Here is an 11,636-nt window from a genome sequence, read left to right on the forward strand (position 1 = left end):
TTCATTAGACAAATATGTTTTTGTCTAAAGAATTAAAGAGAAGACTAGGAATGAGAAATAAGCATGGTAGTGATCTGCACATAAAGGGAACATAAGCTTCATGGGGGGAAACACAACCCAGTCCCTTCCAGCTTCCTTCACAGGATGTGTATCTCTCCATAAACAAGTCACTCTAAGAGCTGTTTGTTTACTCAGTCTATGAGGAGTTCAGGAATCACGCTCACTCCCACAGAGAAGTCACCTGTTTGTCCTTGCAGAGGCATTCACAGGTTAGGCAGGGGCATCTCCTCCTGTTCTTTTATGAAGTCCTCTGCAGCTAGCCTGGAGCCAGGGAGGAACAGCACTATGGGTCCACAGTGCCCATCCCCAGCAGATAACCTTACTGCAAAAATGTTTCCAGTAGTTTTACTGTCTGGTTCCACTTCATCATTTCCCCTCAGAATGTACTCAGTTCTAGTAATTATCATGCTCATTTTGGGATAAGCTGTGATTGAAATGGACATGGTCTTAAAAGTTCCGAGGTACAATAACCTTAACTGATGCAGAGAATCACCACTTTTGAAAAAAATACGAATAAACATTATGAAGGATTTTAAGGTGATTATGTTTTCATGTGAACCAATTTGTGTTTTTTTAACTTAAATTTAAATTAATTTTGTTAAAGGTAATTTACTATAAGCCTCTGATTCACCAGTTGATATCAGAAAAATCCACCCCCTACTTTACTAAAAAGCCCCGTACTGACATATGGACTGATATATTTAGACCACAGATAATTTATATCCTTTTTATTATTATATTCATGGCATATTCTTTTATCATAAAATAACAGACTTCACTGAGAAAATATTTTTTTGCCAAGCTCTGTCTTCAGAGCCCCCTTCATCTCACTGTTCCTGAGGCTGGAGATGAGGGGGTTCAACATGGGGATCACCGCCATGTAGAACACAGACACCACCTTGTTCTGGTCCATTGAGTAGCTGGACTTGGGCATCACTTAAATGAGTATGATGGTCCCATATCACAGAGTGACCTCTGTGAGGTGGGAGGTACATGTGGAGAAGGCCTTGTGGCATCCCTTGGTGGAGTGCATCTTGAGGATGGTGATGAGGATACAGATGTAGGAGACGGCTATGACACATACCGTGACCACAGTGATGGAGCCAGCCGTCAGTGAGGGGACAACTGTGGGGACACTGATAGGAGAACAGGAGAGTTTAACTAAAGGAGCAAAATCACAGAAAAAGTGATTGACTTCATTTGGTCCACAAAAGAGTGAAAAAGAGAAGCAAATGGTAGGAGAGAAGCATTGAGAAAACTACCTACACAAGCCACTGTGAGTAAGTGAACACAAATTTGCATGGACATTTTGGTTGAATAAAGCAGTGGGTCGCAGATGGCCATGAAACAATCATATGTCATGGCAGCCAGAAGGAAGCACAGACTTGACCCAAAGGAAACAGCTGAACTCACCTGGACAGCACATCCAAGATAGCAGATTGTATATCTCTCCACCAGGAAGTTTACAAGCATGTCAGATGTGACAGAAGAGGAAGAGCCTATGTCATCCAAGGCCAACCGGCTCAGAAAAAGCCACATAGTTTCTGATAAGAATGATTGTACTGAGGTTGCCAGATATGGTCACCAGGTAGATGCAAAGGATGGATGTTGGAGGCCAGCTCCGGCAGGTCCAGTGGTCACTGAAGGATGGATGGTGTCGGCAAGGGAAAGAGTGAGAGAGCCCTAAGATCCTTTCTGATCACCAGACAGGCATCTCTGTCCTGTCGGTTTTGGTGTCTTTATTTATAGGTCAAATGTTAACATGACATCAGAAAATGGAATTTTTACAATGGATAGCTCTTTGTGATAAGATGTTTTTTGAAAATGTACAGAAACAGGTTTTACAGAAGTATTCTTGCAGAACTGCACCAATTATAGTAAGGTTGAGTAACTAAGAAAATGACAGGGTGTTCACATTTTAGTAACACTAAGATTAAGTTATAGGTTTGTAGATACTTTTATCCATCCTCATCACAGTTGTCAGGATAAGGGAAGGTGTTTGTGGAATGTAGGCCTTAGGGAAGGGGTTGCTATACACCATCAGTTAGCAAAGGTGTATGTAGTAACTTATCTTCTGCCCTTATCTGTTCCTTCTCTCTAAGTTAGGCTCTTTGTCTCTGGGCAAGACTTGATTTTCCAGTTATATTCTTTATGGCACCAGAGAGCCAAGCATTCCTTTAAAGGGTTTAGCTCATTTCCAATACACAGAATAGCCTCTTCGAGTGCATTTACCTTTGTGTCTAGTTTTATGATTTCTTGAATAGCTAGGGCATGAGAGACATTTTTGGTTAGCTGATTTACATGTTGAGCTGTATGAACATCTTGGACTAAAGCAACGGTAGAAACAGAATTGTACATGTAAAGGTCAATCTTTTATGAGTAAGGGTCATTAGCCTGTTCATAGCTCAAGGGAAAATATGGAGGGAAACAGGACCTCCTGGAGACACGATGTCTGTTCCCATAATCAAAAGAAGAAGTTCCCACAATAAGTTCCTTCACAAGGTGCAATCATCATACCAGGGCCGGAATAAGGGGACAAGGCACTCCCGATATTGATCAACAAGGTACCCTAGGGGTCAGTGCTCAAGCAGAAATAATTGAATCAGGGTGGATATCGGTTGTCATCTGATTGGCAAGAGACCGTGCAAACTTGCTTTAACCTCACCAGGAGTTTTGTCGACTAGTGGGCCCAGAATGGTTTCCAACAGATGGTTATGAAGAGGATGGCTTGGAAGACAGGGTCATCAGTTAGGCCCAAGAAAATGAACCCTGTCACTGAAGTGTGGTTCCCATCCACCAGGGAATCCAGGAGGCCACGGAGCTGCTCCCAAACTGAAGCTCTGATGAAAACATTACAGAAGTCGCAAATTTGATGGTTTCAATTTTGTTAAGACACCAAGAGGTTATTATAAACAAGTGAATATTCAGGGTGCCTGGGTGGCTCAGTAAGCTAAGTGTCCAACTCTTGATTTCAGCTCAGGTTATGTTTTCACAGTTCATGGGTTTGAGCCCAGTATCAGGCTCTGTGCTGACATCTCAGAGCCTGCTTGAGATTCTCTCCCCTCTCCCTCTCTCTGCCTCCGCTCATGCTCACACTCTCTCACCCTTTCTCTCAAATAAATAAACATTTTTAAAAATTCAATAAAAAAAGTTAATATTCAAGCTAAGGTTGGACTTCTTATACAGTAAAAAATGTATGTACTTTATATATGGTTTTAAAGTAAAAAGCTTATATATTTAGGTATATAAATATTCTATATTTTAAGAATCGTTTTCAGCAGAAACACTAGGGAAACTTCACACAGTGTATATTCTTTTCTCTTTATATTATATATTCATAAAATATATTTAAAGTAGCTTTAAAGCTAAAGATTAAAAAACATAAGACTTATGAAAAGAACAAGAGGAATGGTAAGCATAACAGAGAGGATAATAATATGTAAATATAGGCCTATTTATTTATTTATAAAGCTTATTTATTTATTTATTCTGAGGGAGAGAGTGGGAGGGGGCGGAGAGAGAGGGAGAGAGAGAATCCCAAGCAGGTTCCATGATGTCAGCGCAGAGCTCAATTTGGCACTCAAACTCATGTAATGTGAGAACATGACCTGAGCCNAGTTTGTTCTCAGTATTCAAGAGTCTTTCATGGTTTGCCTCTCTCCCTCTCTCCCACTATTTCCCCCCTTCTTCTCCCCCTTGGTCCTCCGTTAAGTTCCTCCTAATCCTCCTATATGTGCAATCATATGGTATTTGTCTTTTTCTGCCTGACTTATTTCGCTCAGCATAACACCCTCAAGGTCCATCCATGTTGCTACACATGGCCAGATTTCATTTTTTCTCATTGCCATGTATCTATACCATATTCCATGGTATAGATAAACCACATCTTCTTGATCCATTCGACAAGACCATTTTTTAAAGCGACATATAGTTTTCTTCACAGCACAAATAAATAGAAGGAAATTTCAAGTTAAGGTTATAAATAAAGTTACCTATTGTAAATTTGTTATGTATGTTTAGTATTCACCATTAAAATATTGTTTTACCAAGTAGACTGATTTATTCAAACAAATCATTTCCTGATGTAGCAGTGCTTTCTCACTGGAGAATTATAGAATGAAATAATTTTATTTTTGACATAATGTACACCTCAATAAAGTTCCAGCCTGAAAAGTTAAGAAGTTTACCCAGGTCTGCCCAGCAAGTGGCCAGGTTGAACCTCATTTCCATGCTTTCTGGTTTTATAGTCTAACCTTTGTTCAAAGTGTCTGCTTGTCTATAAGCTAGAGCATTCAGAACAATAAACAAAGGAAGTCTTTCCACGATATATTTACAACAGTAAGTCCCTAAAGCATCACAAAGCTAGTGAATTTATTAGCATTATGGCTGAGTTCCAAGTTTGGATAGCATAAAAAGAACATGTGAGTTTCTGGTCTTATGAGTGGATAAATGATGAATCCTGGCACCTTGAGGTATGTCCATTTATATGCACAAATAGACTGCAGAAATTTAGGTTAATTCAGGTCAGGTCACTTGTTAGCTGACTGCTGGGTGACATCTGCCTNAAAAGCACCAGGGTCATTATTACATTCTCCAGTGAATATTGAGCAGTCCCCTTCACACAGACACAGCTAATCTTTAAGGATTCTGTCAGTTCTCAAATGATCTCTTTATTTTTTCTTTTTATCTCAGTCTTGGTGCACTTTCATTTGATAATTATTGGGAGTGTAATATAATAAATGAGCTTCTGGCTAAAAAAAAAAAAACTTTGATGCTGATAAGATGGCGGCCTTACTAGAATATAAACAGTGTTGTTTACATTCTCATATGTTTTTGTGACGTGGTGTTATGGCCAGAACTGGAACTTAGTGTTTCAGTTCATAACCTCTACTGGTGTAGACAAAATGGGTCCTGGCCCTAAATGTTATACCCTAGAGTATAGTGGTCCCAACTTGAGGGCTTACTGTGTGCCAGGCACTATTTCAAACACTACATATGTACAGGTTCACTTAATTTTTCTCAGTAACCACGAATCGTATTTATCGTCTATACCCAAATCCATCCGAGTGCTTACAAATTACAGTTCCCTGCCCATTTCTGCCCTTGGATTCAGTCAGCTCTATTCATACCGTAACTCCTTCTGCCCTTTCTTGGTGCTTGAATAAGTGAGAAAGTTTGTTCTTTGCAGCCAAATATCCTTAACCAAGACATCTGTTAGTGGCAAGGGTTAGCTGACAGTTGCTAACTAAACCACCTGAGCTGTGGGAAGCAGTCAAAAGAACACGCACATACATTCCCATGCCTCTGAGACTGACTAGCTCGGAGGCTTTGAGCACGTTACGTCTCCACCCTGAGCCTCTGTGTCATCACCAACTGTAACCATGGCACCTGTCTTAGTGAACATTTGACTTTCAGCCTCTTGGCCTCTGTTCTTCCCCTCTGGGAACAGGAGCATACTCACCTTTTGGGGCATTCCTTCCCCCCTTTAAGTGCAGTATCGGTGGGACTGTTAATGAAGGTGGCCTACCCTCCTCCAGCAAGAGTGTTGGGCATGTTCTTCCCTGCAGTTTAAGTCTTGAGTGGAGTTCCACAGGATTGGAAAAAAAAAAAAGGTTTTGGTTGAAGGCATGAGGCTCTCAGGAAGCCCGCAAGTAACAGACAACCCGACTTAGAGTAGCTTAATCAGACAGAGTGATTTTCTTGCATAAACCCACCCCCCGTAACTGGCTGCTAGCATTGGTTCTGCTGCTCCACAGTGTCTGGGCTGGTATGTTGGTGACATTCTTGGTCTTTCCCTCCTGATCACAAAGTGACTGCAGAGGTTCCAGCACTGCATCAAGGTTCAAGGCAGGAGAAGGAGATGAAGGGAAAGCTTCAGATGTTTTCATCACTCTAACCACGAAAGTACAATCTTTCCCAGAAATCTCCCAGCTCTCCTCTGGGCATATCTTCTGGCTGGAACTGTGTCTCATGGCCACACCTACCTAAAAGAGGGACTGGCAAAGCTAGTATTTAATTTTTCCAGCCACTGAAAGGGGAAGGTGGCAAGGGTAAAAGCATAAGGGAATAGTCATTGAGAATAGCCAGCCAGCCAACAGCTGGCTACCACCCCAGGGACCGACCTGAACGGACTATTGATTCCTTCCTGCTGGATCCTGAAGTTACCCTGGTTTTGATACTTCCTCCACCTGACTCTTAAGCTTTCAAATCTGTGAGCTGTCTCATAGCCCTCTGTGTAAATTCTCAGTATCAACTTCTGTTGCTGTAGACAGAAAATTCTGACAGACGTATGCCCTGTAAGCGTTGCTGTCCAGATAACATGAGAACGTGTAATAGTAAGCGGTCAGGAAGTGCTTGCCACAATTATTTTTGCCCAAAGGTTGTACAGCTGGCTGATGCTGGTCGACCTTCCAAGCCCCTGCTCACTCCATTCCACTAAACTGCCCCTCAGGCTCCCATTTATTAAGCTATTTGCTTACTCTGCAGATACAGAGGAACACACCTACTGAGAAAAATGAGAATAAGGACTGAACTGTACTTTTTAGAAACTTTTATAAATGGTGGGTGTTGTGAAGGGAAGTGGGAATGTCTGGCCCCCAGATCCAAACCAACACAATGGTTAATTCAGATGAGTAATAAAGAAAAGGCTGTTCCCAGAATAGCTGGGCACAAACAACTTCCAAGTAGAGCCCCCTTCCCTGCCAGGAAGAGGCCGGAAGGCCAGATGCCAGGCTCTGGACCTGCCCTGAGGCCTGAGGGGCCTGTGGGGAGGCCAGAGGGGTGGTGGAGCCCACCCCCCTTGTTAGGAATGCCAGCTCTGATGCTAACTAGCCACAGGGCCTCAGACGAGTTGCTTAACCTCACATGCCTCAGTTTTCTCATCTGGAAAATTGGCATAACAACACCCACCACCAGGGTTGTTAGGAAGATTACTGGAGTTCAGACTAAGTGTGTGGCACACAGTAGCCTCTCTTCATGTGTTTACTATCATTGTCCTCAGCGGGACAGCAAGGAAGCAGTTTCCCGGGTACAGGGCTTGCAAAATTATCTGGAGTGGGTTTGGTTTTCTAGAAGTGACATTCTCCCCCCACCCTTTCCCCATTCCATTTTCCTGGTCAATTCACCAGGGCTTCATGATGAACTAAGGAATCCACCTAAGACTGTATAGTCATCCCAGCTGCACTTCATTGAGCACCCACTGTGTGTCCCCAGTACTGCTTACACATATTTTCATCAAATACATCAACCCTGTGAAGTAGATATTATCTTCATTTTATAGGAGATTGAAGTTCAGAGAGCTGACGTGATTTTCCCCCAAAGTCACAGAGTCCCAGGTTCAAACACGCATTCAGGCTACTATAACAAAGTACCACAGACTGAGGGGCTTAGACAACACACATGTATTTCTACAGATCTGGAGGCTGGAAAGTACAAGAGCAAGTCTCTGGCATACTTGGCGTCTGGTGAAAACCCCTTCCTGGTGCACAGGTTTCCATCAGCTTGTGGGTTCCTCACATGGTAGAAGGGGCAAAGGAGCTCTCTGAGCTCCCTTTTCTGAGGGCACTAATCCCATTCACGAGGACTCCACCTCATGCCCTAATCACCTCCCAAAGGCCCCCACCTCTTAATGGCCTCATACTGGGGGTTAGGATTCTAACATATAAATCTGGGGGGACGCAAACATTTACTCCACGACAACCCTGTGATATTCCAAGCCACAAACACTACATTGCCCCTAAAAGCCACCTAGAGCCAAGGTGGGCATGGCAAATTGTGATGTGCCCTTCACGAGGCTGGGAGCCTGGGTAGGCTGTGATTGCCAGCGGTGTGTCTAGATGCAGGGCTATGGCGCTGAGCTGTCTTACCCTCTCCAGCAGGTGATGACTGAGGAAATGAGGCGGCAGCACCTGGCTGAGGAGGGCTTTGGCAATGGGAAATCATAATCTCCCACTGCAGTGCGGCAGCCTGGGTTAGAGAGTTTAAATCTGAGTGTTGGGAGGAACCTTCACCCCACTGTGTCATGTCTTTTTTTTTTAAGTTTGTTTATTTTGAGAGAGAGAGAGAGAGAGAGAGAAGGGGAGGGGCAGAGAGAGAATCCCAAGTAAGCTCTACACTGTCAGCACAGAGCCTGATGTGGGGCTTGAATTCACGAACCAAACCGTGATGTCATGACCTGAGCTGAAACCAAGAACATTAACCGACTGGGCCACCTGGGCGTCCTGGGTCACGTGTCTGAAGGGTGATGCCCCTGCCCCTCCTCCTGAGAGTGGAAGAGCAACCGCCCTGATGGGTGAGTTTGTAGGAGGGACCAGCTCTGTCTTTGTCCTGCTCTTCGCTGGGCCAGTGAAGGCCCTTTCCCTGCGGACAAGGTCCTTTCCCACAGGGCCTTGCACTGGGTAGGTGGGCTCAGTTCAGGGATGGAGACTTAGGTCCTTCAGGACTATGATCTCTATCAGTTATCAATTTGTTTTTCCCCTTTCCTTTGTTTTGGGCAGCCAGGAGTGCCAAGGGATATCACACATCTCCCACCTGGGGCGGGGGTGGGGAGGGCGGTGTTTGAGGCCGGTCAGCCTGCCTTATGCTCCCTCATCAGGTACCATTACTATTCCCATTACATAAATTAAAAACTGAGGTTCAGAAAAGTCCCTCCACACAGCTGAGTATATAGTAAATTCAGGGTTTGGTCCCAGGTGTGAGTCTAAAACTCCGGTTCTCACCACTACTGCGGTTCTGTAGAGGCAGGGGGAAGAAAACCATTCTCTTAGGTTCAGTAGCTGGATCATGTGAATTAAACTGATAAAAGACAGAACAGAAAAGATTTATTATGCAGGCACATGGGGCCTCACAGAAAAGATGTGAAAACTGAAAAACATTAGGCTTGAGAGCGTATAGGCCATTTTAACATAGGGTGATAAATTGTGGACAAGGGACAAGACAAAGGAAAAAGGGATCGGGTTTCTAGAAGTCATAAATTGTGGGAAGGTAGATATATGGGGGAAATTTATGTAAGATAAGGGTTGTGTGGTAAGATTTGTAGTACGATGCATGCTCAAGTCAGTGCTATCTCCACTGATGAGAATCATCTCTTCTTCCTGATACAGGAAAGGGGCGGGGGATACCTTCACAAGGGGAACTTTACATTATCTTTACAAAGGGAAATTTATACGCTGTTTTTAGGCAGGAAGGAAGAGGACAGAGCTTCTCCTGTGTCTGCTGTTCCTCAATTGCCTTCAGCTCATAATCATCCTTATGCCAAAGTGGCATAGTTTAGGGTGCTATATTCTGGTCCCCTTCAGTTCCCCAAACACATAACACTGTTTTAAAAGGTCACAAATATTTATTAAGTCTATTACATGTTCAATATTATAAGGCTGGATTCTTGCCCTCAAGGAGTTTACACTAAGTATAGGTAGGCAACACTCCTCAGCCTCAGACAGGTCCCTCAGTGGGGACAGTTGCTCTCTACATTTGGACAGAGTTTCTAAGTTTACTAGTGCTTCACACACACCATTCTGTCTTCTGTCTGACTTCCAGAAACAAGTGAGGCAGCCTGGTTCTCTTTTCTGTTTTACAGAAAACTGTCTTAGAAGTCAAGCAACTTACCCAAAGTTATCCAGCCTGGACATCTATCTCCACTGTTCTGCTCTACACACACACACACACACACACACACACACACACACACACACACCATACAGATGCCTATATGTAGCATCTGTATGTAGCCATGTTTGCTAATGGAGCTGGTACTGACTCCGATCTTGACTGGCCAACCTAAACTGGCCCCCACCCACCAATAATCATTAGGGAGAGGCTTTGAAGGAAATTATTTCCCCCAGTCTGTGGCTAATGCAAGTTACTCACATAAATGAGCTGGACAAGTCACTTGGACAGTATGTACAGGTCACTCAAAGAAAGAGCTATTTGAGGTATGTTCAGCAGGATTTCCTTTTGTAAGGCCACAAGTCTAAACGTCTAAACCAAACTGACTCCATGACAGGCTTTAAGTTTCCCCTCTAAACTAGAAGGCCTGAGTTTGGCTTCCCCAAAACTATCAGGCAGTTACACATTGCCCAAGGCAGGAGAAACCACCCTTGCAACACCCAATAAAGAAAGGCCAGCGACCACCCTCCACATTGTTAAGGGAGAGGCCTGGAGATAGAAACTATAGATAGGACCCTGTTACCTAATGTTAAAGTTAACCTGTTAGTCGCCGAACAAGACCCTAGGCTCGCTCTGTGATTGGTTGAATTTAAAGGTACTCTAAACGTTGTAATTGGATCCCGCCAAAAGTAACGAATACTCTAGACAATGTGTATGGTCAAACCCGCTGTCAATGATGTTGAATAATTATGATTGGATCACTGTTCCCATGTCACAACTTCTGTAACTCCCCCGTCTCAAACCCCATAAAAACCCTACTCTGCCCTTGTTCGGGGCTCTCAGCACGGATCCATGCGCTGGTGAAGTCTGGGAGCCCGAGCTTAAGCCCGTAATAAAGCCCTTTGCCTTTGCATACGTGACTCGGTCTCCCTGGTGGTCTCTGGTCAGTGAGGATACTGCGATCTGGGTATAACACTTTGGGCAGACTGTTTCCTGTTAGCGCCTGTTAATGTGTCTGGAAAAGAACTAAATTAAACTGCATTTCATTGAAGACCTTCTACTTCAGATCTATTACAAATCCATACCAGAGTCTCCTTTTCCAGAATCTCCTACGACACTGGCAAGTTTGGCAGAAACACGGGTTGGCTCTAACAGCCATTCCCAATCAACCCTCTTCTCTTTCGTCTGCCTGCCCTAGGAGAGATGAAAACTCATTTCCTCAAGTACTCTGCAGCGAGGGGTGGTAAGGGAAGTCTGCTGCGGTAGCGGGCAGGTTTCTAGGAAATATTATTTTTCTCTCTATGAAAGGAGAAGACTGAAAATGTATTCTCTTGAAGTTCTGGTCAGCTCCCTGCTTTCTGTTTTTGTCTGAATTTCTGCTGGGATGTGAGATGAGAGCTGGAGCCAGCGCCACCAACAGCGGGAAATCCTGGCCTGTGGAACGTAGGCGCGGTGGGAAGAGTCGAGGGGCGGGACAGGAAGGGGCAGAGGAACGGCTGGCGCCTGGCGACCGCAGGGCGCAGCGGAAAACCGAGGGCGGAGGGGCGGCGGATTAAGGAGCGCCGGCGGGACTCGTCTTCGCCCCGGCAGGCGTCGCCTCTCCGGCTCCAGGGGTGCGGCTTGTCCTCAATGGGCGGGGCACGTTCTGGGGCGTGGTCAGCCGGACCGTAGAACCCCGCCTGCTCGGGGGCGGGGCTGGACGAAGGGGTGGGGCTGCGCCCCGTCGGGGTGTGGGCTGTGGAACCTCAGAACCCCGGCGACTCGGGGCTGGGGCGCGCGTCTCCCGGCGCGGGGTTCCTCCCACGCAGCCTCCCATTCAAAAGATGCCGAAGGGGCGGCGCGGCGGCCAGAGCCCAACCATGAGCCAGCGGCCTGCTCCGCCCCTCTACTTCCCGTCCCTCTACGATCGCGGCGTCTCCTCGTCTCCGCTCAGCGATTTTAACATCTGGAAGAAGCTATTTGTGCCGGTGAAG

General features: G+C 45.1%; 1 protein-coding gene and 1 pseudogene across 1 annotated transcript in view; one reads left to right on the plus strand and one right to left on the minus strand.

Moving 5' to 3' along the window:
- Positions 1 to 835: 835 nt before the first annotated feature.
- LOC144238957 (olfactory receptor 5P6-like) lies at positions 836 to 6,032 on the minus strand (annotated as a pseudogene).
- A 5,241-nt stretch (positions 6,033 to 11,273) lies between these two features.
- Positions 11,274 to 11,636, plus strand: part of CUNH11orf91 (chromosome unknown C11orf91 homolog) — a 1,981-nt gene continuing 1,618 nt past the window's right edge. Inside the window, 1 exon segment of the mRNA XM_077772827.1 lies at positions 11,274 to 11,635. Coding sequence (XP_077628953.1) covers positions 11,487 to 11,635 — 149 coding nt within the window. The 5' untranslated portion in view covers positions 11,274 to 11,486.

The sequence above is a fragment of the Crocuta crocuta genome, unplaced genomic scaffold (assembly GCF_008692635.1).
Source record: "Crocuta crocuta isolate KB4526 unplaced genomic scaffold, BGI_CrCroc_1.0 scaffold382, whole genome shotgun sequence".
Taxonomy (NCBI): domain Eukaryota; kingdom Metazoa; phylum Chordata; class Mammalia; order Carnivora; family Hyaenidae; genus Crocuta; species Crocuta crocuta.